We start from the raw sequence: 22,873 nt of genomic DNA, 5'->3' as shown, positions 1-22,873 counted from the left end.
AATAGTACACTCTGTCTTCTCTGAGCTCTCTATGTAGTTTCCCTTGGATATAAAGGAAAATTCAGGGGAGCTAAGTCCTAAGACCAAAATGTTTGTTCATCAGTCAGTGAGATGCTCTGGGAAATCCTAGGGTCTGTAGGAAATCAGAAGCCGAGAACAGGCACCTCTGGAAGCCTTTCAAGTTAGGCAGGATGGGACATAACAGCAACTAACTGGAAAGAAAAAAGTACTGACTTCAGTCACAGCCGAACAATTTGTTTGTCTCTGAATCGCTGAAAACAATGTAGTCACCAGCATGGTGATGGTGCCTCAGTGCAAAATAAAACTCAAATCCATATTTACTGTTATGTTAAGAAACATGTAGCAAATGAAGGACTATTTCTTTTTTTTTTAGGACTATTTCTATACAATTTAACTGCTCACATTTCTCCAGTGCTTTTAGTGTTTTACATAATAAAGTCCAAAGAGTTTCCTCAAAGTACCTGATTTAGTATCCTCGCTAACTTCACTATCCTGTTCCTTTTCACTGTTTTTTTCATTTTCTCCGTCTTGTGCTTTATCACCTTCATCCGTTTCATTTTCCCCTTTGTTTTCTGCCTGGAAGGGGTACAAAAGAAAAGGATAGAGAGTGAGAAAAATGAAATAAAAGGTCCTTTTACAAGTGATGTTATCTTAGAGTAACAAAAGGTTCCACTATTTTTGGCAACAGGTGGACTAGGTTCCGAAAAGTCTTACAGAGAAAAGCTGGAAAAAAGTCAATAAATTCCGAAAAATACCTCTCACTATCCACAGCTCCTGAATGGTCATGAGACTTCATGTTTCTTAAGCACAGTCCCACCCCCTTTGCTATAATGCTGGGGACACAGTGTCCAGAAGAGTGTCACTGTGACTTATTTACATTATTTACTGGTTAAACAAACAAACACATGGTTAGTCGTCTGTATGCTTAGCTGCTTAGTCGTGTCTGACTCTCTGCGACCCTGTAGACTGCATGCAGCTTGCCAGGCTCCTCTGTCCTTGGGGACTCTCCAGGCAAGAATACTGGAGTGGGTAGTATTTCCCTTCTCCAGGGGATCTTCCCAACCCAGGGATCGAACCCAGGTCTTCCACATTGCAGGCGCACTCTTACCATCTGAGCCACCAGGGAAAGTATTAAAAGTTACTTAAAATGCACAGTACAAGAAGGTCCTACTGTACAGCAGACAACCATATGCAGTATGCTATAATAAACCATATTGGAAAATAATATAAAAAATGTATATATATGCATAATAATAATTTTGCTATACAGAAATTAACACAGTATTGCAAATAAACTATACTTCAATATATAAAATGAATAAAAATACATAAGATGTACAGTATTAACCAATAAGCAAAATGAAATGCTGCCAAATTTAAAAAGTTGAGAAAGTTCTTCAATACAGCCATTTGCAATGGCTCTTAGAAGAGCCAAAACAGAGCAATCGATGATCATGTTCTGGAGACTGAAAACTTCAATTGCTCTATGGTCAGAAGCTGGCATCATTTATCAATTTTGAAATCCTTGAACAAATTATGTAACATTATCTATAAAATGAAGAGACTATCATTGACTTGATAAGGCTATTTTAGGAACTTGATAAATTCATAAATGTAAAGTATAAAGTACAGTATTTGAGACGCTGTAAGAACAATCATTAATTTTACTATGATTCCCTTCCTCTCCTTATCTATATACAATGATAAAGCACCCGAAGGAATTAAGAGCTTAAATCCTTGCTTCATTTAAACAGTGACTGACTGATTATCCTGTACCCCAATCTTGGCTTACCTCACATTGACAGCCTTCATGAGACAGGCATCAGGACACAAACATAGTACTGGGCACCTGGACGCCCTCTGCACGCTGGTTGCAGTGTCTCCCCCTCCACTGACAGCTGGAATATCTGACTCCCCATTCTTCATTTCAAACCTTATAATTTTACCTGCTCTTTAAAACATACTTCAAATGTCACCTTCTTGTTAAGTTTTCCAAATATTTTTCTGCTGACAGCTAAGTCTCCCAGAAAATTCCTCAATACTCTCTAATTCTCCTCTGGCATAAGTACAGAACCCAAACCCTACAATTCAATAGTTTTAAGTCTTCAATAGTCTTTTGTATTCATATTCCCCAACTCTGTCTGAAAAGAATTACAGAAGCAGAAGCTGGAAGAGTGGATAGATAAATCCTCACTAAAGTGAAAGTGAAAGTCACTCAGTTGTGCCCCACTCTTTGTGATCCCACGGACTACACAGTCCATGGCATTCTCCAGGCCAGAATACTGGAGTGGGTAGCTGTTCCCTTCTCCAGGGGATTGTCCCAACCCACGGATCGAACCAAGGTCTCTCGCGTTGCAGGCAGATTCTTTACCAGCTGACCTACCAGGGAACCTGAAGAGTGGATAAATCCTCACTAAATAAACAAATGACAAATGTCCTGTATTATGTCTTATGAGAACTGCACCTTAAACCAGGAAAGTGAAAATGGCTGACAGAATCACTTACAGTCCCGAGAGGGACTCAAAAGATCAAAATAAACCCAAACTGTTATGCTGTGAAAATCAGTGCTCTCTGTGGCTTTTCTATCGTGGGAGAGTTCAAACAGACTGACATTTTACCTTTTCAGGCTGCTGAGCATCAGTATCTGTTTCCATTTTTTCCTCTTCAGCTCCTTCTACAAACAAAGGAATAAGAACAAACAGTACAATGTGGGGAAAAAGTAAAAGCTATTACAAAGTTCTGAGAGTATCTGAAATACAACTACATATAGTAATATGGACAGATCTCACAACCAGAAGGTTGACAGAAAACCACACACACTTTTATGATTCTAATGTAAAATTCAAAAGCAGGTGAAAGTAATCTATGGTGTTAGAAATCAGGACAGTGGTTTACCAGCAAAGGGGTGGGTTCAAGGGTGGCGTGGGGTGCTGGTAATGATCAGTTTTCTCGATCTTGGGGCTGCTTACATGAGTGTGTTTAATTTGTGAAAATGCACTGAACTGCCCACTGTGGGTCTCCATTTTTCTGTACACATAAAAACTAAAAGTTCAAAAACACTTTTTAAGTAAAAGAAAAAAAAAGGCAAAAATAAAAACAATTCGTTATTCTTAAAGATACTTATTTGAGTATTTATTTTGAGTCTGTCAGGGACTAGAGAAACAGTTAAGAGCTAGAGAGTTACTAAACTTCAGGAGCATGATCACATTTCCCAGCACACACACACACAAAAGAAAGAAATCAATAGAAAGTGTAACCTACTCTTAAAAAAAAAAAAAAACACTGATCAGAAATTAAGCCATAAAGCTAGTTTTCACAAATTTCAAGAAGTCAATGACAATGACCAAGTCAGTAACAAAGTTGTCTTACCACAATGCAATGAAATTAGAAGCTTAAAATACACATGTCTCTATGTCTGAAAATGTAATTTTGAGATTCAGTAAAAATACCACTTAGGGGAAAAGGTAAAATATGCCTTTTTATTTTTAGATTAGAAAAGAAATAACGGTTCAAAGTCTATAAGCTGTACATTCTTTACAGGAAAGCAAGGAAGAATAATAGAATAGAGGAGGGAGTCAGAAAATAACAAGGGCAAAAAAGATTAAAGATATAAAAAAAACCAAAAATACAATAGGGTTTTAAAATATATAATAGAATCCAGATATCTCTTCTGTGACAGATCAAGAAAAGAGAGGGAAGGCAGAAATTAATATTAAAAATGGAAGAAAGGCCATAACTATTGATAAAAAAGCAAAGGTCAAAAAAGGAAGTGGTAACAACCTACTGAAGAGGCGAAAGTATTTACAAATAATATTGACTGATGAAGGGTTGATATTCAAAATATATAAACAGCTCACACAATTCAATATTTTAAAAAACACAAATAATTCAATGAGAAAATGAGCATTAGACCTGAATAAACACTTTTCCAAAGAAAACAAACAGACGGCCAACAGGCACAAGAAAAGAGGCTCAAAGTTGCAAATCTTCAGAGAAATGAAAGTCAAAATCCTAATGAGGTATCATCTCACACTTGTCAAAATGGCTCTCATCAAAAAGATCACAAGAAACACATGCTGGCAAGGATGTGGAGGAGAGAGAATCCTAGTACACAGTCAGTGGGAATGTAAATCAGTGCAGTATGGAGGTTCCTCAAAAACAACAACAAAAACCCACTACATGATCTAGCAATTCCACTCCTGGGTAAATATTTAAGGAAATGAAAACACTAATTCGAAAAGATATTAGCATTCTAATGTTTGGAGCAATATTATTTACAGTGGCCAAGATATGGATACAATCTAAGTATCCAACAAAGGATGAATGGATAAAGAAGATGTGGAACACACACACACACACAAATATTACTTAGCCATAAAAAGAATCAAATTTCACACTGTGCAACAACATAGATGGACTGGGAGGGTGTTACATTTAGTGAAATAAATCAGGCAGAGAAAGACAAATATTCTGTGTTATCACTTATATGAAAAATATAAAAAACAAAACAGAAAGACTCACAGAATAAATTAGTGGTTACCAATGAGGAGAGGGAAGGATAGAGTGGTAAGATGGGGAAGGGGGTTAAGAGCACAAACTACTATATATAAAATAAATAAGCAACAAGCAGCACTATTTACAATAGCTAGAACATGGAAGTAACCCAGATGTCCAACAACAGATGAATGGATAAAGAAGTTGTGGTACATATATACAATGGAATACTACTCAGCCATAAAAAGGAACGCACTTGCATCACCAGTAAGGTGGATGAACCTAGAACCTTTTATACAGAGTGAAGTCAGTCAGAAAAAGAATATAAATATTGTATACCGACACATATATATGGAATCTATAAAGATGGTACTGACAAATTTATCTGCAGGGCAGCAATGGAGAAACATAGAGAACAGACCTAAGGACACGGTGGGAGGGGAGAAGGGAGCGGTGAGGTGTATGGAGAGAGTAATACAGAAGCTCACAATACCGCGTGTAAAACAGACAGTCAATGGCAACCTGCTCTGTGCCTCAGGGAACTCACACAGGGGCTCCGTGACAGCCCAGAAGGGTGGGATGGGGAAAGAGAAGGAACAGAGGTTTGGGAAGGCGAGGACAGGGTGTTCCTAGGACTAATTCTTGTTGACGTATGACAGAAAACCAGAAAATTCTGTAAAGCAAGTATCATTCAATTTAAAACATTAAGTGGCAAAAAAGAATATATTCTACAGCATAGAGAACATAGCCAATATTTTATAATAATTGTAAAGTATTATAAGCTATAAAAATATTGAATCACTATGCTGTCCGCCTGAAACTAATATTGCAAATCGACTATACTTTAAAAAAAAAAGGAAATGACAAAAAGCTCTGAAAAAGTTCATGCCAAATAAAACAGAAGAACTAGATCAAATTAACAAATTATGAGAAAACTGATTTTCCTCAACAGATCTGGGAAGAAGTATAACTGAAAAAGCTTAAAAACTTAGACAAAAACACTACAGGTCCAGATGTTTTTACTGGGGAATTCTACCAAACTTTTAGGTTAAAAAAAATGATTATAATATTCATAAATTTTTTCCAGAGAATATTGAAGACTCATTCTATAAGGCGAGTAATAACCTTGATTCACAAAATGAATACAGACAACAGATAAGGAATATTATACAGGCCCCTAGGCTAAATCTCATTTATAATCACAAATGAGAAACTCCAAAGCAAAATACCTAAAAACAGAAAATAGTAGTGTATTTAAAAAGGTAATATATTATGACAAAATAATATGACTACAACAGAAGAGTGATTTTAACATTAATATGTCTATCAACTTATTTGCTCATATGCATAAAAGTATCTGATAAAACTCGATGTCTTTCATGACAAGCTAGCTTTCATAACAAGGGCTAAAAATAAAAGGAAAGTTCCTGAGCCCCCCAGTCAGCGATAACCCTATAATATATCTCATTCTTCAAGAAGAGGTGCCTATAGTATTCCATTTATTATCAAGAGCAAGACATGAATACCAATATAACTACTTTCCTTTGATATTGCCATAGAGGTCACAGCCTAGGTAGTCAATAAAGAAAAAGAAATAAAAAAGGGGTAGAAAGGAAAGAAGAAAATAGTTATGATCTGCAGAAAATAAAACGATGTACAGGAAGGTTACTAGAAATAAAAACAGCATTACAAGACAGTTAGCTATAGAATTAACATACAAAATCAACTGCATTTCAATATGCTAACAAAAAGCAATTCCAGATAGACACATGAAAAAAAATAAAACCTGAATGATCTCTTAATCACAACACAAAATGTGCCCATAAAATAGAAGACAAAACTATTAAAATGAAAAGAAAGGACTTCTTTACATTGAGATACCAAAAAGAACAAGTAACAAAATAAAACACACGCCTCACAGTAACTAGATTAGTTCCTCAGATTTATAAAGAAAAAGGTAAATACTATGGAAAAGTGAGTATAAGACAAGAACAGCTATTCCACAGAATGACATATGACTGATAAATTTAAGATACTCTAATTAGTCATCAGAGAAATGTAATTTAAAACCATAACGGAACATCATTTACACCTGCTACATCAGCAGAATCAAATACTAGGAAGGTAGTGGATCACGTGTTACCGGTCAACTTTGGGGAGAAACCAGGGATTTCCTAAAACAGTGCTACTCAGAAGCAGTTCACAACAAAATAAGTTAAGCAAGAATGTTCAAGGTTCAGTGTTCAAAAATGTTCAATTCTCTTTTCTCTTTACCTTTATAAAGAAATCCACTTTATGAAAAAGGGACAACTGAACCAGTAATGCATTCTCCTTAACGCAATGTGGCAACTGCACTTAAAGCAGCGCCATATCTAAGCAAAACTTTGTATGTACGTGTACAGCTGAACACTGTTCAAAAATCCATGATTCTCAGTCCTGGGAGTGGGAAAGTGAAAACAGCAGGTACAAGGGAAATAGAAACTACCAGTAATGTTCTAATTCCTAGTTCAGATGAAATATGTAACAAGAATTAAGATACATTAAAATATAATAAAATGATGTGAACAAAAAAGCAAATGAACGTGACTGAGAGACGCCACGTGGTGGCCCCCGGCCCCCGCTCCTGAGGGTCTCCTGACCCACCTCCTTGTTCTCTCTCACCTCGTTCCAGCATTTAGGAGCATTCCCTTGGGCCTGGTGGTTCCCGCCTCGTCCTGTCATAACAGGCTTCAGGAGGATCCAAAGACACTAGGGACCCTAAGCCCCAGACCCTAGTTTTCTGTCACCTTTGGAGGCAAAGCATAAAGGACTCCTGCCTTTTTGTGCCACAAAAGGGGGCACAAAGATACCTTTGCTCTCCAGCTCCCCTCTTTGGGGGACTCACTGGGTCACTACTTAGGAGGAGGTCTCTGGGCCTTGCTGACCTTTCTGTCTTTCCTCTCAACCGCCGCAGCCAGCCTGTGGTTCTTTCTCCTGCTCTCCTGAGAGTGTAAAATTAGGGTCACTTCTGCTGCGGTCTGTCGAGAAGCTGTCCTTCTGGGGAAGAGCCTTGCTTCCTCCTCTGGAATGAGAGCCTGAGCGCGACACAGGCTTGCTCTCAGACATGCATGCTGTCCTCCTGACTGTGCCCTTTGCCCAGCAAAAAAAAAAAAAAATTTAAAAATTTAAAAAAAAAAAAAAAAAAGCAAATGCATGCGGAGCTTTTTTAAACCCTAAAACCTCAAAAGTTACTTTTAATTGAATGTGCATTAAGCCACCTTTGCTGGATCAACTTAATTACATACTGAATAAGTACTATGTGGGAGAAATGCAGTATTTCTTTTAATAAAGGTAATCTACATTTGAAATAAATAATTACAATCTATAGCTCTGCATTCTAAAAAGAGAACATACTCTTTCTACTCTAAAGCAAGCCAAATTTGATATCAACTCTTATAATTTCAAGATGAACAATATATTAATATAATATTAATACCTATCCATAAAAGGATGGTAGGGTTAGAGACAGACTCTCTGTAAGGGGGACTATCTGAAGATGCGTGTTCAGACTTTTAAAGAGATGTTTATTCAGAGTTTAATTATGAGTTGTATACTTCTCAGGATGCTATGTGGAAGAGTAATGGTTTCTAGTCTGTAAAATATTTTGTTAAAGCGGCTATTAGAAGTCTTCCTGGAAGGAGAGAGTAAGCGTGTGCACACAATGCACTTTGTCTCTGGGTCTGAGTTCTGGTCAGAAGTGTAAAATCTGAAGAGGTTGCAGCCGTTCACATATCCCTTAATGTCATCCTGTTGCTGATCAACTAGAAGGTTAAGAACCTTTCCCTACAAATATATGGCCTGACCCATGTCTGCAGAGTTAATTAAAGATACTAGAATGAATAAAAGGAAATTCCCAACCTATAAGAAAACACATAAAATAAACTAGTGAGCCACGGTCCAAAGACAGAAAGAAAGAGAAAGTAAAAAAATTAAAAAAAAAAAAATCCTCTGACCAGGTACTTAATGCTGCATCGGCCAAGGGAAAATATCGACATCACAGTTCACAATTAGTTCTTATGCAGTAGATCAGGGGTTGGTAACCTTCTTCTGTAAAGGGTCAAACTAACTATTTTCAGGCTTGCAGGCCCTACAGTCTTAGTGGCATCTACTCAACTCTGTGATAGTAGCATGAAATCGGCTACAAAAGCAGCTTGGAAATGAATGGGTGTGGCTGTGTTTCAATACAACTTCATGAACACTGAAATTTAAACATCATATAATTTCTACGTATTACAAAATATTATTCTTTTGGTTTCATCCAAACATTTAAAAATGTAAAAACCATTCTCATATATTGTGGGCTAAATAAACATAGGTGGCAACTTGGATTTGGCGCAAGACCCAAGATTTGCAAGCCCCTGGCTCTAGAAAAATAGGATGAGCTCTGGATACACACTAATTAGGCTCGAATCCTGTCCCCACAATTTATCAGCTCAAGTAACACTGACCAAGCTACTTAGCTGACAGTGGCTTAAGTTTGCTAATACACAAAAGAAGAGTATTATTATTATTTCCTTCACAGGGATAGAGCTAAGGATTTAATTATTTCATGTAAAATGCTAATAACTGTCTGGCTCACAGTAAGTGTTCAATGGCAATTAGCTCAGCTGGCTGCACGTGAGCTTCTCAGAGGTCTCTGGTGCTGCTTCAGTGACAAGAAAGGCCTCTCACTCTTCCCTGGCTGCCAAAGATCTTTCACAATCTGGTATGTCATCTGTGACTCCCCCCTCACCATGTGATCTTTTCTGTAAAGGACCAGATCAGTTTATAAAATTACCTGCCTGGCTCCCACTCTCTTATGTTACTAACGACTCAAGAGATATCTGATCAAACCAACTGATGAGGGGTCAGCAAACGAAGGCTGCTTTTATCAGCAGAATTTCATCAGAACGCAGCCACGCTCATTTGTTTTAGTATTGCCTCTGGCTGCTTCTGCACCACAAGCACAGAAGTGAGTAGTTGAACAGAGACTGTCACCAAGGCAGTAAAGGAAAGGTCCTGTGAAGGCCCATTAGTCCTTTACCAAAAGAGCTTGCAAACCTCTGTGATAGAAAACTCATCCTAATATGACAGCCCAGCTTATGAACAAAGATAATCTTGGAGACACTGCCAGACTCTCAAGGTCTCAACTTCAATGTTGGGAATTGAGGGACACTGGTGGTGAGATGTAAGGGTGGCCTCATCGGATCCCTGCCTTGAGATTTTCATGTCCTTGTATGAACCCCTTCCCTCAAGTGTGAGCAGCATCTGTGATTTACCTCTAGCCACAACAGAACACAGCCAGAGTGACAGGACGTTAGATGATTCGAGACCCTGCGCTGTTCCTAGACTCGCTCTGGAGACTCCTTGTCGGACTGATGAAGTATGCTGCCGCGCAGGGGAAGCCTCAATAGCAGAGTCCTCAGTGGCCCTAGGAGCCGAGGGAAGCTTCCAGCTGACAGCCAGCAAGAAACCAAGGTTTTCAGTTCTACAACCGTAAGTAAATTAATTTTGAGAACAAGAGTGAGCCTGGGGATGGATTCTTCAACAGTCAAGCTTCCAGACGAGAAGGTAGCCCCGCCAACTTGATTGTTGCCTTCTGAGATCCTCAGCAGAGGACAAGTTAGGCTGTGCATAGACTTCTGACTCACAGCAACTAGGAGATAATAAATGTACTGTGTTTTAAGCCACTAATTTTGTGGTAATTTGTTTTGCACCAATAGATAACTACTGTACCTCCACCGAGCTTCCCTGGTGGCTCAGACGGTAAAGAATCTGCCTACAACGCAGGAGACCCAGGATCGATTGGTTGGGAAGATCCCCTGGAAGAGGAAATGGCAACCCACTTAAGCATTCTTGCCTGGAAAATTCCACAGACACAGAAGCCTGAAAAGCTACAGTCCATGGGATCAGAAAGAGTCGGACAAGACTGAGTGACTAACAGACACATACCTCCTTAACTTCTGAATGAACTTCAACCAAGGGTGAGAAGCAAATTAGCCAGCATCCATAAAAAGAACATCCTCAGATAAATGGTCTCATCCACTAGTCCAGGATAATTTCATCCCCAGTCACCACCCCTTTCTCCCAGCTTCCACAAGGTGTACTTTTTGGTCTAGTAATAATATGCTTGAAAGTGAAAGTGTTAGTCGCTCAGTTGTGTCCGACTTTCTGCAACCCCATGGGCTGTAGCCCACCACGCTCTTCTGTCCATGGGATTTTCCAGGCAAGAATACTGGAGTGGGTAGCCATTTTCTCTTCCAGGGGATCTTCCAGACCCACGGATAGAACTCGGGTCTCCTGCACTGCAGGCAAATTCTTTACCATCTGAGCCACCAATGCATGCCTGCTCAGTCGCTTCAGTCATGTCTGACTCTTTGCGATCCCATGGACTGTAGGCTGCCTGGCTCCTCTGTCCATGTTATTCTCCAGGCAAGAAAACTGGAGTGGGTTGCCATGACCTCCTCTAGGGGATCTTCCTGACCCAGGGATCAAACCCAGGTCTCCTGCATTGCAGGCTGATTGCTGAGCCATCAAGGAAGCCCATAAACAATATGCTTAACAAAACCAAAATGAGGAGAGATAAAGAAACCACTTCCTAAAGTCTTGAGGGAATTGGAAAAGTTAGCTCTGAGGAAAGAATTAAATGCTTGCAAAATACCTGCCTTTAATAAAGTATGTTATAAATAACTAAGTCATGATTCTCCTTGGAAAAGAATGATGTTTATTTGTTGAAAACATTCTTACAGATCATCTATAAACTGTCAGCAGTCACTTTCTAGAACAGACAGAACAATGTTACTTCTACAGAGACTCTGGCCCTCTTCTCTATGAGGTAAAGTCTATGAGGTAAAAGCCTTTCAAAACCAGCCCCACACCTCCACAGCTGCACTTGACTAGGAACTCTGCTCCTCACAAACTTCTTGTATAATTTTCAAAATATGCCACCTATGTTCACTCCTTCCTTTTTCATTTTTGTTACAAGGCCATTTCTTTTGTGAGGCCTTCCCTAACTGACCGAAGTATAAGTAACTGTGGTGCTTCCACATGGGCCTCTACTTATAACTATTTCTTTTTATAATAATGTCTCCTCTCCCACCATGAATATTCTTCAAGTACAAAATAATTTTTTTAATTATTTAGTTAAATTATTTAATTCAGTGATTGATTCACAACATGTGGTCCAGGTACCCTGGGAGTTCCCAAGGTCCAAACTATTTATATAGCAACACAAAGATGTTACTTCCCTTTTCACTCTAAGTGTGGAATATGACTTTCCAGATGCTACATGATGAAGGTAGTTACAGAAATGTGCACCTATGTATAATTTTGTTTTAAAAACTTTCCCAGTTTCAATTTTTAATATAGTAAAAAATATCAACGATATAATCCAGATAAATGGAAGCATTTGGGGTTCCTTGATATTTTTAAATAGTCAAAGAAGTCCTGAGACCAAAAAATTTTAGAAATGTGATTCCAATAAGTTTTGTCTTCCCAGGGAAGGGGAAAATGAGGTCCAAGGTAGGAACTCACAGTAGGAACATTTCTGGGAGAATAATCAGGTCATTCCCTGTATTAAAGTCCAAACATCCCCTAAAGCTGGCAATACCATCCAAGCAAGCTCACGAGCCTGTATCATTCTCTATAACCTCACTCCAGCTTCCGTACGCTGTTCTCTTTCTACATCCTTATTTGAATTTTGTATTACGGCCAACCAGGTTTACTTCTCACCTTTTAAACAACCTTCCGCTTCCACCTCTGGACCTTTGTTCATGTTGTTCTACAGAACAGAAAATTATACTTGCTCCAAGCTGGCTCAGTGACATTCTAAACCTCTTTTTCAATACTCAGCTCAAATCCTACTTTCTTTGTGAAGTCTTCTTTAGTCTAAAATTACACAACCCGTTGTGTTCCTTCTTACAGCACTTCCTTTGCAGTCCTCCTTGAACAATACTACACTTCATTCTATCTCCAATCCTCCAATAATGAATTATTTTTCTATGTTTATGTAACTCATCATAAAATATAGTCCCAATTATTAGTATTATCTGTCTTACATAACTGCCCCATAGCAAGAGAGCTATATCAAGTAAGCATAGTATCTGATTTGATTTTTAAAAGTCACCTAAAGGCAGACAATTATATACATGAAGCCAATATCTTCCTAAAAATTCTTGTCCTACCATCTACTGAATGAGTCATTAGATAAGTCACTTAAATCCTGGATAGTCCTTAGAGGTTAAATATCCTATTCTGAGCTGCTCAGAAGTCTGAATCTCTATTTCAATGCCTCTTGATACAGATCTGAAAGAGCTCTTAAAATATAACAGTGACAAAGAGAACAGAGAAGTCCACTCCACATGACGCAGCCTGAAGATCAAATACTGATCCCCTGTTTCCTTAGGTTCACGAGCCTAGCATGGTCTCACACACTGGTGTTTTAGAAGGGACTGATTTTAAAGATGTTATGGGAATCCTCAGGGTGAGAAGAATGAGGCTATTTATATGCTATAAACAGTATCTGTGGCAAGAATTTTAACAGGCATTTCTGGGCTTTATGTTCCTAGAAAGTGACCTTTTCAACACTATTATTATCAGGATTGCTCTTCTTCACCTCCTGATGGACTACAGACTAGTTCTTAACCTTCTCAAAAACTAGGAATAATGAGTTGGGTTCTTCTACACAGAGCTGTGACAAATGGCTCAAGATACACTCCTTGAGTCCAGTATTCCACAAGGCGTTCAGGAGCTCAGGGGACAATTCACTCATTGGTATAAAAGAATCTTCTCTGAACACTCTATAAATAATAATATCTGTGATTCAATTTCCCTGAAAGCATAGTCAATGATAAGGAAAAAGCATCAATGAACTTAATCTTTCAAATTTCTCTAAACCAGAATTAAGATACAGTGAATCTACTCAGCATGCAAAACAATAAAATAAAGTAAAACCCATACTCCAGATTCAGTTCAGTCGCTCAGTCACGTCCGACTCTTTACAACCCCATGAACCGCAGCAGGCCAGGCCTCCCTGTCCATCACCAACTCTCAGAGTCCACCCAAACCCAATGTCTATTGAGTCGGTGATGCCATCCAACCATCTCATCCTCTGTTGTACCCCTCTTCTCTTGCCCTCAATCTTTCCCAGCATCAGGGTCTTTCCAAATGAATCAGCTCTTCGCATCAGGTGGCCAAAGTATTGGAGTTTCAGCTTCAACCTCAGTCCTACCAATGAACACTCAGGACTGATCTCCTTTAGGATGGACTGGTTGGATCTCCTTGCAGTCCAAGGGATTCTCAAGAGTCTTCTCCAACACCACAGTTCAAAAGCATCAATTCTTCACCGCTCAGCTTTCTTTATAGTCCAACTCTCACATCCATATGTGACCACTGGAAAAACCACAGCCTTGACTAGACGGACCTATGTTGACAAAGTAATGTCTCTGCTTTTCAATATGCTGTCTAGGTTGGTCATAACTTTCCTTCCAAGGAGTAAGCGCCTTTTAATCTCATGGCTGCAATCACCATCTGCAGTGATTTTGGAGCCCAGAAGAAAAAAGTCATTTACTGTTTCCACTGTTTCCCCATCTATTTGCCTTCAGGTTAGGCAATACAAATGGATACAATAATATGTATTTAACAGACTCCTGACTGGTCCCTGAATATATATGCACATTCCAACACCCTAAGGGGAAGGGCTGATGACCTTAAGTGGCTAAGAGTCACTGTATTATGATATTTATTTAGGAAAACGTCCTTATTCTTAGGAGACACATGCTGAGTTACTTAGTGGGGATGAAAAGAATCATGAGGTATACAACTTACTTTGAAATAATCCACAAAGATAATAAAATAGAAATTGTTTATTTAGATGCCTAGATAGATTAAAATGGCAAAGTTGAATCTAACTGGTAGGCATAGGAGACTCCACTGTGCTATCCTATCAACTTTTCAGTATGTTTGGCTAAATATAAACAGATGATCAGAAAGGCAATTCTGTTTCATTTCCAGGTCAAATTAAAAAAAAAAAAATGAAGTTCTTTAATAAATGACTTGTTGATAAAATAAAAAAAATTTAATATTCAAACACAGTACATAGTTATTACAAAAATACATCAATTTAACAATTCCTAGATGGGGTCTATTCTCAACCAAACAGAATAAAACATTAAAACACAGGTTACAGCCTGACACTCTTCTGCTCAAGCCCCTCCTTTGGCTCCACCTCCAAGTAAAGGTTAAACTGTTAGAACGGCCCACAAGGCCCGTCACCGTCTCCCCTGACCTCCTCTACCCTGCAATCCAGCTACCTGTCTGTGATTCTCCTTGCTATTCCTCCATATAGCAGGCAGCTCCTGTCCAGAGGCCTATATGTTGGCTGCGCCCCATGCCTCGAACCCTCTGATCTTGGATGTCTACAGAGCTCCCTTCCTCACCTTCTACTTATATCCTTGCTTGAATGTCACTTTCATGGTGAGACATTCATTCCCCTAACCATTTAAAATTGTAATTCCCCACACTTCACTTTTATCGATGAGTCCCTGCTCTGATTTTCATGATGCCAGGTACCGGCCAAAACACTCTATATTTACATTTAATTTATACATTCTAATTCCATCTTCCACCGCTAAAATAAAAGTCCACAAGGGCAGGAATTTTGGACGAATTTGTTTACCAGTACTCCGACATCCAGAACACAATGAGACACCATGATAAGACAACATATTTACAGTCTCATTTATCTCTGAGGGGCGGGGGTGGGGTGGGGGTGGGGGGGTTGCGCCTAGAGTCTAGCTTAAAACTGATCTCCCATCCAAGAATGCTTGTGTTTTAGGCTCATACACTGAATTGCACTGATTGAATTTCCCTGTGTGTTTCTTAACTCTTAATCCTGTACAGATGAATCACCCACAGCCACTCTTCCCAGCAGTCATGTATGGGTGTGAGAATTGGACTATAAAGAAAGCTGAGCACCAAAAAATTGATGCTTCTGAACTGTGGTGTTGGAGAAGACTCTTGAGTCCCCTTGGACTGCATGGAGATCCAACCAGTCCACCCTAAAGGAAATCAACCCTGAATATTCACTGGAAGGACTGATGCTGAAGCTGAAACTCCAATACTTTGGCCATCTGATGCGAAGAGCTGATTCATTTGAAAAGACCCTGATGCTGGGAAAGATTGAAGGCGGTAGAAGAGGATGACAGAGGATGAGATGGTTGGATGGCATCACCGACTCAATGGACATGAGTTTGAGTAAACTCCGGGAGTTGGTGATGGACAGGGAGGCCTGGCGTGCTGCAGTCCAAGGGGTTGCAAAGAGTTGGACATGACTGAGTGACTGAACTGAACTGAACTCTTCCCAGTACATCTGCCTGACTCTTGTAGAGCCGAGGTGTTCAGGAGGGCCTGGGCCTTTTTCTACTGTATTTGTCATACTATATAAGGCAAAACATACAATGGAGCCATTAGGCCTTTAATGATCCCTATTTAATGAATGAAAAATATACAAACATACCTATATAGTTTACAGAAAGAGGTTGAGGAAAGAAGAAAGGGTCAGAGATATTTAGGTTCAAATTTTAGTCCATTCTTAACAAGCATGCCAATGTAATCTGCCAACACCTCAATTCCTTCGCTCCTATATAAAAACAAGGTCACTTTCTCCAAAGGTCTGTTCTGAAAAGAATCTCAAATGACCAAACAGAGTCCCTATATAGGAACCTCCCTGGTGGTCCAGGGGCTAGGACTCTGCACTCCCACTGCAGGGGGCCTGCGTTTGATTCCTGGAAGGGGAACTAGATCACACACGCCACAACTAAGACCTGCCCACCGCAGTGAAATAAATAAAAACAAAAATATTTTAAAAAACCCTATATAATGTGTGAAAAATATGGGTGCTCAGAAAGAAATGTTGGTTTATAATGACTTCCAAGCAATGTTTAAAAATTTCTATTTCTTTTGTCGTAACTTCTCCCATCTTTCCCACAAGCAAATAAAATCTCATATTTTTAGGTTATCATTTTTTCTATTCCTAGGATGGTCTCTAGTCAAACAAAAACCCATACAAACCCATACAAAAAAAAATCAGTAGATACTAATCAACGAGTAGAATGTTAAAGAGGATGAACTGAACAAAATCCTAAGCTGACACTTCTTTACTAAATAATTCTCATGAGAAATCATAATAAATGAAATTCACATAATAAACAAAAATGTATCTTAACTTTTATTTCACCAAATACTCCCTTGCAATTCACAATAACAAGTTAGATAAGGGACTGCCCTGTTGGCACAGTGGATAAGAATTTGCCCCCTAATTCAGGGGACACAGGTTCAATCCCTGACTCAGGGATTCCACATGCTATGGTGCAACTAAGTCCATGAACCACAACTATTTGAGCCTGTGCTCTAGAGCCTGCGAGCTGAGACTACTGAGCCCCGTGCTGTAACTACTGAAGCTGGTGCACTCAGAGCCCGTCCACAACAAGAGAAGTCAGTGTGGTGAAAAGCGCGCGTACCGCAACTAGAGTAGCCCCTACTTGCCACAACTAGAGAAAGCCTGTGCAAAGCAACAAAAACCCAGGGCAGTCAAAAATAAAAACAAACAAACAAAAAAAAAGACAGGCTAACGAGAGAAATCCAAAGTCTTATGTTTCACAAGGAAACATTTTTCTCCGTATTATTTCATCATCATCAATACATATTAGTGCAACTGCAAATTAAGTATCACAATAAAAAGTATGATTAATCTACCACCCAAGCATGATATTATCTTGATAAGGAAAACCTACGTCATTCTACCTTCAAATCTGTGTGCTATGTATAAAGCACTATTCTGTTATATAAAGTGTAAGCTTAAATGTACATTTGATTCTTCCTTTCTTTGAACTCTGAACTTGGAATGTGGTTCAGAAAGATAGGAGGCATACTACTGATTCCCCACCACAACTTTGCTGAGTCAATTCTACAGGAAGTACCACTTGCTGTTTCCTAATTTATTCTGTTAGTCACAGCCCAAGATAAATCATTTTAACTGTAATAGGCCAGCATTACTTATAGAATTCTGTTCATGACTCATTTAGAAATTTCACACCATCCTTGTTCTTTCCTTAACCCTATATAAATGGGGGCTGCTGTTCGCTCACTCAGTCGTGTCTGACTCTTTGCGACTGCATGAACTGCAGCACGCCAGGCTTCCCTGTCCTTCACTATACACATCCCTGAGTTTGCTCAAACTCATGTCCACTGAATCTGTTATACCATCCAACCATCTCAGCCTCTGTCATCCCCTTCTCCTGCCCTCAATCTTTCCCCACATCACGGTCTTATTAAACGGTAAAAGGACCCAAATTCTGCGGCTGCAACTAGTGAGTACACAATGTACTTCAAAAAGGTTAGCTAGCAAGGCTACCTCCAGGTACTATGAGTGAAGCTTACTGTTCATGTCATTCAAACAGTCACCCTGTGGAGTCTCCAGTGCTTCCTGCAGCAGTCTGATTCAAGCTTTGTACACTGTAGAAACCATACGTTCATTAACGAATCAGGAAAATCTAGCCTCACAAGACTGAGGTTGCTTGATTTTGGGGGGAGGTGTGGGGAAGAAGTCCTCTTTTAAATCCCACTAAACCAGAAATGGCCAACTTTGCAACCTGTTTCTTAACCACTAATGCTTTATGGTATTATCTACCAAAATTTTTTAAATAGATTTACATGTAAAAGCATGTCTCGGCTACTGCAAAGTACAGAAACACTTTTTGAATCAAATAAGAAGGCTTTGCCAACACTTTTCAATTCCATGACCATAGGGAACCAAAAGACCCTACAAATGAACCAAAAACACACAAAAAAACGTTGAGGAAAATAAGACCTTTCCCAGGCATTCAATAGACCCAGGTTTTCCTGGCCTGAACTGGGCATTGCCACATGGTGTAGAATCAACAAAAAGCAACAGAGACGTGGCCTGGCTTGCTAATTTCTGTCTCCATCTAAGAGAAAAGAAAATAGTGTGCTTTCAAACTCAGAAATACTGTGGATACTGTAAATTAGTTTTTAATTCAAAGCCTTGGTACTCTGGATTAGTAACCAATATTAAGAACAGTTAGGTCAATAATGTGTTCTCAGGGCTGGAGTGAGAGGTTTCATGAATCTGAAAATCTGTTTTCATATTTGCAAACTAAAACTGCTAGACTGATACTTTAAAGAAAGCAGAGAAAACAACAGGGGTAGGTCCTATGGCAACTCACGGAACTAGCATCTACTCAAACCACCTAGAACAGAGCACCAGGAGTTCAAACGGTATCATCTTCAGAATACTGGAACTAAGACAATGACAGAACTATTAGGAAAGATGACAGCAATAAACATTTAGCTTGAGTTATTCATCAGAAATTGTTTCACAATGAATGAAAAAATTAATGAACAATGTAAAAAACATTGGAAATAGACAACTGATAACTGTATATAAAACAATTTTTCTTTAGTGTGAGAACAGGAACACTTCTCATTTGAGAAGTGGGTTGCCACTGCTTTCTCCAGGGAATCTTCTGGTCCCAGGGATCAAACCCGTGTCTCCTTCTTAACCACTGAGCCACCAAGGAAGCCCTATCTGTCTCCATATATTTACATATTGGGAACATTTCATGTAATTGCAATTACATAATATAATGTCTCTTTTCACTAGCTTCTTTTACCTATCAAAATGTCTACATGGTACGTCCATGATGCAGAATATGTTAATACTTCATTCCATTCTATGGTCCAATAATATTCCACTGAATACCACATTTTGCTTATCCATTCAGTTGATGGACATCTGAGTTGTTTCTACTTCTGGTTTTATGCTTTTTTTTGCATGCATGGTGAACAAACTAGATAATCTTAAAAATTCCTACAAAAACACACACTACCAAAACTATCCCAAAAAGAAAGAGAATAATTTCCCATAGCAAGCAAACAGATTTTGAATCAGTAGTCAAAAAACATTTCAAGTATAGTCACTTCAGAAAACAGTATGGAGGGTCTTCAGAAAACTACAACAAGTATTTATGTGAGAATGTGAAGAAATTAGAAACTTTATGCACTGCTAGTGGGGGAAAAAAAAGGTAAAACCACTGTGCAAACAACTGAGTAGTGTCCCAAAAAGTTAATTACACAATTCTCACAAGATTCAGCAATTCCACTCCTAGGTACCCAAGAAGCAGAAAATATTATGTACATGAATGCTCATAACAGCATTATTCAAACGAATAAAAAGCACAAACAAACCAAATAGCCATGAACTGATTAATGGATTAGTAAAATGTGGTATATCCACCCAAGAATATTATCGAGCACAAGACACGAAGTACTGAATTAAACTACAACATGAATGAACTTCGAAAGCATTACGCTACAAGGAAGAAGTCAGACATAAAAGGCCACAAGAGTATGATTCCATTTATAAGAAATGTCCAGAATAGGCAACACCAGAGAGACAGAAAGCAGATTAATGGTTACCAGAGCTGAGGAGAGAAACAATGGGAAGTCATTGCTTAATTGATATGGGATTTCTTCTGGGGTGAGGAAAATGTCCTGGAATTAGATAGTGGTGATGAATGTACAACACGGAAATTTACTAGAAGCCACTGGATAATATATATTTAAAGTGAACAAAATGAAGAATTTCATATGAATTTTATTTCAATTTAAAAATAACCCAAAACAACAATCTACTCAGCAACATATAAATTAAAACAACCACAAAAGTCCATTTGGAATTCTTAGGTCTATAGGCTCAAAACCTACATTTAAAAACAGGCATCAGATACCTCACAACTGTGATTTATTAACAGTTAGGAGACAATTTAAAAAATTTCTCTCATAGAAGAAAGAGATTTAAAAAGTCATACATATTTTTAAGACCTAAGTTTGTACTGATCATTGTAGTCACTTTTAAGTGCAAGCAAACCCAGTTATTCTAGCAAGCTGACAGGAAAACACAACCACTATTAACCGTGTCCTTGGGGGCAGTAGGGACTCACCCAGCTTCTCCGGCTCATCTGGTCCCGTGCCTGCAATGCAGCTGCTCTCCAGGCCATAGGTGGGATCCACCTTCCCAGAGGCTCGGGCTGCTTCTTGAACCTTCTTGACATGAGCCTCCACCAATTCCAGCGGCACCTCCTCCCGGACTCGAGAAAACTCCTCTGTGTAAGAATAAAAATGGAACAATGTTCTGGTGTCGCGTGAATATTTGCTTCAGTGTAAACTAGGAAATCTGACACAACACTAGTGTGTCATGTGTAACCTAGTAACCTTTCTCGAGACTCAATCTGATCTATCCAAGGAAGTCAAGAAGGCCAAAGTCAACATGTACAGTGATGCAATTCCATCACTCTTATGTCTTACCTTACGTGCCACAGTCTTACTATATAAACAAGAGATTATGATCTTTAAATATCAGTAATAATCAAAACTGCTGTCCAAATTTCATCTAACTCTGCTGTTTGGATTTTAATCAAGAAAACAGTAAGGATGAAACAATCAGAAAGTCAAGAAAGAATTCTATAGTGTGAAAAAGTTCTAGTTAGAATTCATGCAACCCAAGAATATTAAATAACTCCTTTTGCCAATTATATCAAAATCCGTATGAATCACAAAATACCATTAAAAACCACTGTTTCATCCCTCCAAATTCTTAAAAAATGCTCATAGTTTGAAAAATGTTGTATTTAACTGCTTTATTTAAAAAACATAATCTACTATCCTTAAGGGGTAATACATAAAACTGCAATGAGTGTAACAGCCAATAACACCTAAATTTGAGATAAAACTATCATGAAAGAAAGCATGAAACCATGATCTGAAATGGTTATAGTTGTGAGACAGCTTAAGAAAGTCCATACCCAAAGCCGCTTTGGCTGCAGCAGACGCGACACGAGGATCCACTACAGATGCCAAAAAAGCAACAGTGCTCATGACTGGGTTTCCTGACTGACTGAAGGGCACAGGCTGGTAGGCCAGGGGCCCCAGGGAAGCATCAGAATTCTCAAGGTATGGGTCCTCAATGGGAAGCCTCAAGAAGTGGAGGATGCATTCATCCTGAGTGCGACTTCCAACGTGCTCTGACACTTTGTTCCAATCATCCTTATACATCTCCAGAGCCTGTGAGGGGAAAAAACAGGAGCTTTAATATCAGGTAACAAGGAAGTAATAGTTAATGACATCAGAAGCCTACAACTATTCTTTAGATGGGCTTTAAATTAAAAACAGTAAAGAAAATAGTTATACTGTTCATAGCAGGTAGTTCTGATTGCTTTCCTTATTATATTAAATTCTCAGTCAAAAAAAACAAATACAAGGCGTGTATACTACAAAGAATTGTGGTGCTGGAGAAGACTCCTTAGAGTCCCTTGGACTGCAGAGAGATCAAACCAGTCAATCCTACAGGAAATGAACCCTGAATATTCACTGGACAGATGCTGAAGCTGAAGCTCCAATACTCTGGCAACCTGATGTGACAACCAGCTGGAAAAGATCCTGATGCTGGGAAAGACTGAGGGCAGGAGAAGAAGGGGATGACAAAGATCCTGATGCTGGGAAAGACTGAGGGCAGGAGAAGGGGACAACAAAGCATGAGATGGTTAGGTGGCATTACCAACTCAACAGACGTGTTTGAGCAAACTCCAGGAGAGACTGTCTTGATACTTTCCAGCACAACCTTTCCAGATGAGCTTACTTTTAAGCTTTTTCCTTTGTTCATTTTCCTTTAGCCAGAGAAAAGTAAGAAAGGTCAGGAAGTTTTTTACCCAGAATAAAGCTAAGGTATTGACATGCAGAATTCAAGCCACAGTCAGCATCCAGAAAAGCACGAGGCGGAGAAACAGTGAAGTTCCGAGCCTGAGCACCGATAGAAGCATTACATAAGAGGGGCGGAATGAAGAGATGTTTTCAAAACAACATGCTGACAGACCTCCAGGAAGGAAAAGGGTGACATATAGAAAAATGTTATTAGTAGACATTTTACACTACACAACACCTTCACTCCTCCTATCACCACTGGGGTCTTCACCACTGCTAACTTGGATTCTTAGAATTGCCTGTCTCTACCCTTAAATTCATCCTTCTTCCTGTTGCTGGATGTATGACACAGCAGACTGTCTCTTGCCTGCCTAAAACTAGTTCAGTTCTCACCATTATGTTACGGAATTAAGGTCAAGCACAACAGAGATCTGCTAATTCTTCCACCTCACCATCATATTCTTTAATGTCCCGGGAATACCCAGATCCCACATCCTAAGTATTGTGTGTATGTACAGTTTGTTCTGTACTAGAAATATCATGGACCAGAACCAATACCAGCACC

General features: G+C 39.1%; 1 protein-coding gene across 3 annotated transcripts in view; it reads right to left on the bottom strand.

Moving 5' to 3' along the window:
- Positions 1-22,873, bottom strand: part of SMARCC1 (SWI/SNF related, matrix associated, actin dependent regulator of chromatin subfamily c member 1) — a 124,508-nt gene that overhangs the window by 34,466 nt on the left and 67,169 nt on the right. For all 3 annotated transcript variants that reach the window (XM_061128726.1, XM_061128724.1, XM_061128725.1), the window contains exons 20-23: positions 21,414-21,672; positions 20,553-20,714; positions 2,640-2,695; positions 483-597 (exon numbers count right to left, since the gene is read on the bottom strand). In XM_061128726.1, the coding sequence (XP_060984709.1) occupies positions 483-597; positions 2,640-2,695; positions 20,553-20,714; positions 21,414-21,672 (592 nt within the window). The remainder of the gene's footprint in view (positions 1-482; positions 598-2,639; positions 2,696-20,552; positions 20,715-21,413; positions 21,673-22,873) is intronic.

This window comes from Dama dama, chromosome 24, assembly GCF_033118175.1.
Source record: "Dama dama isolate Ldn47 chromosome 24, ASM3311817v1, whole genome shotgun sequence".
In the NCBI taxonomy this organism is placed as follows: domain Eukaryota; kingdom Metazoa; phylum Chordata; class Mammalia; order Artiodactyla; family Cervidae; genus Dama; species Dama dama.
The sequence above is the reverse complement of the archived record's forward strand: the minus strand, read 5'-3'. Positions and strand labels throughout refer to the sequence as shown.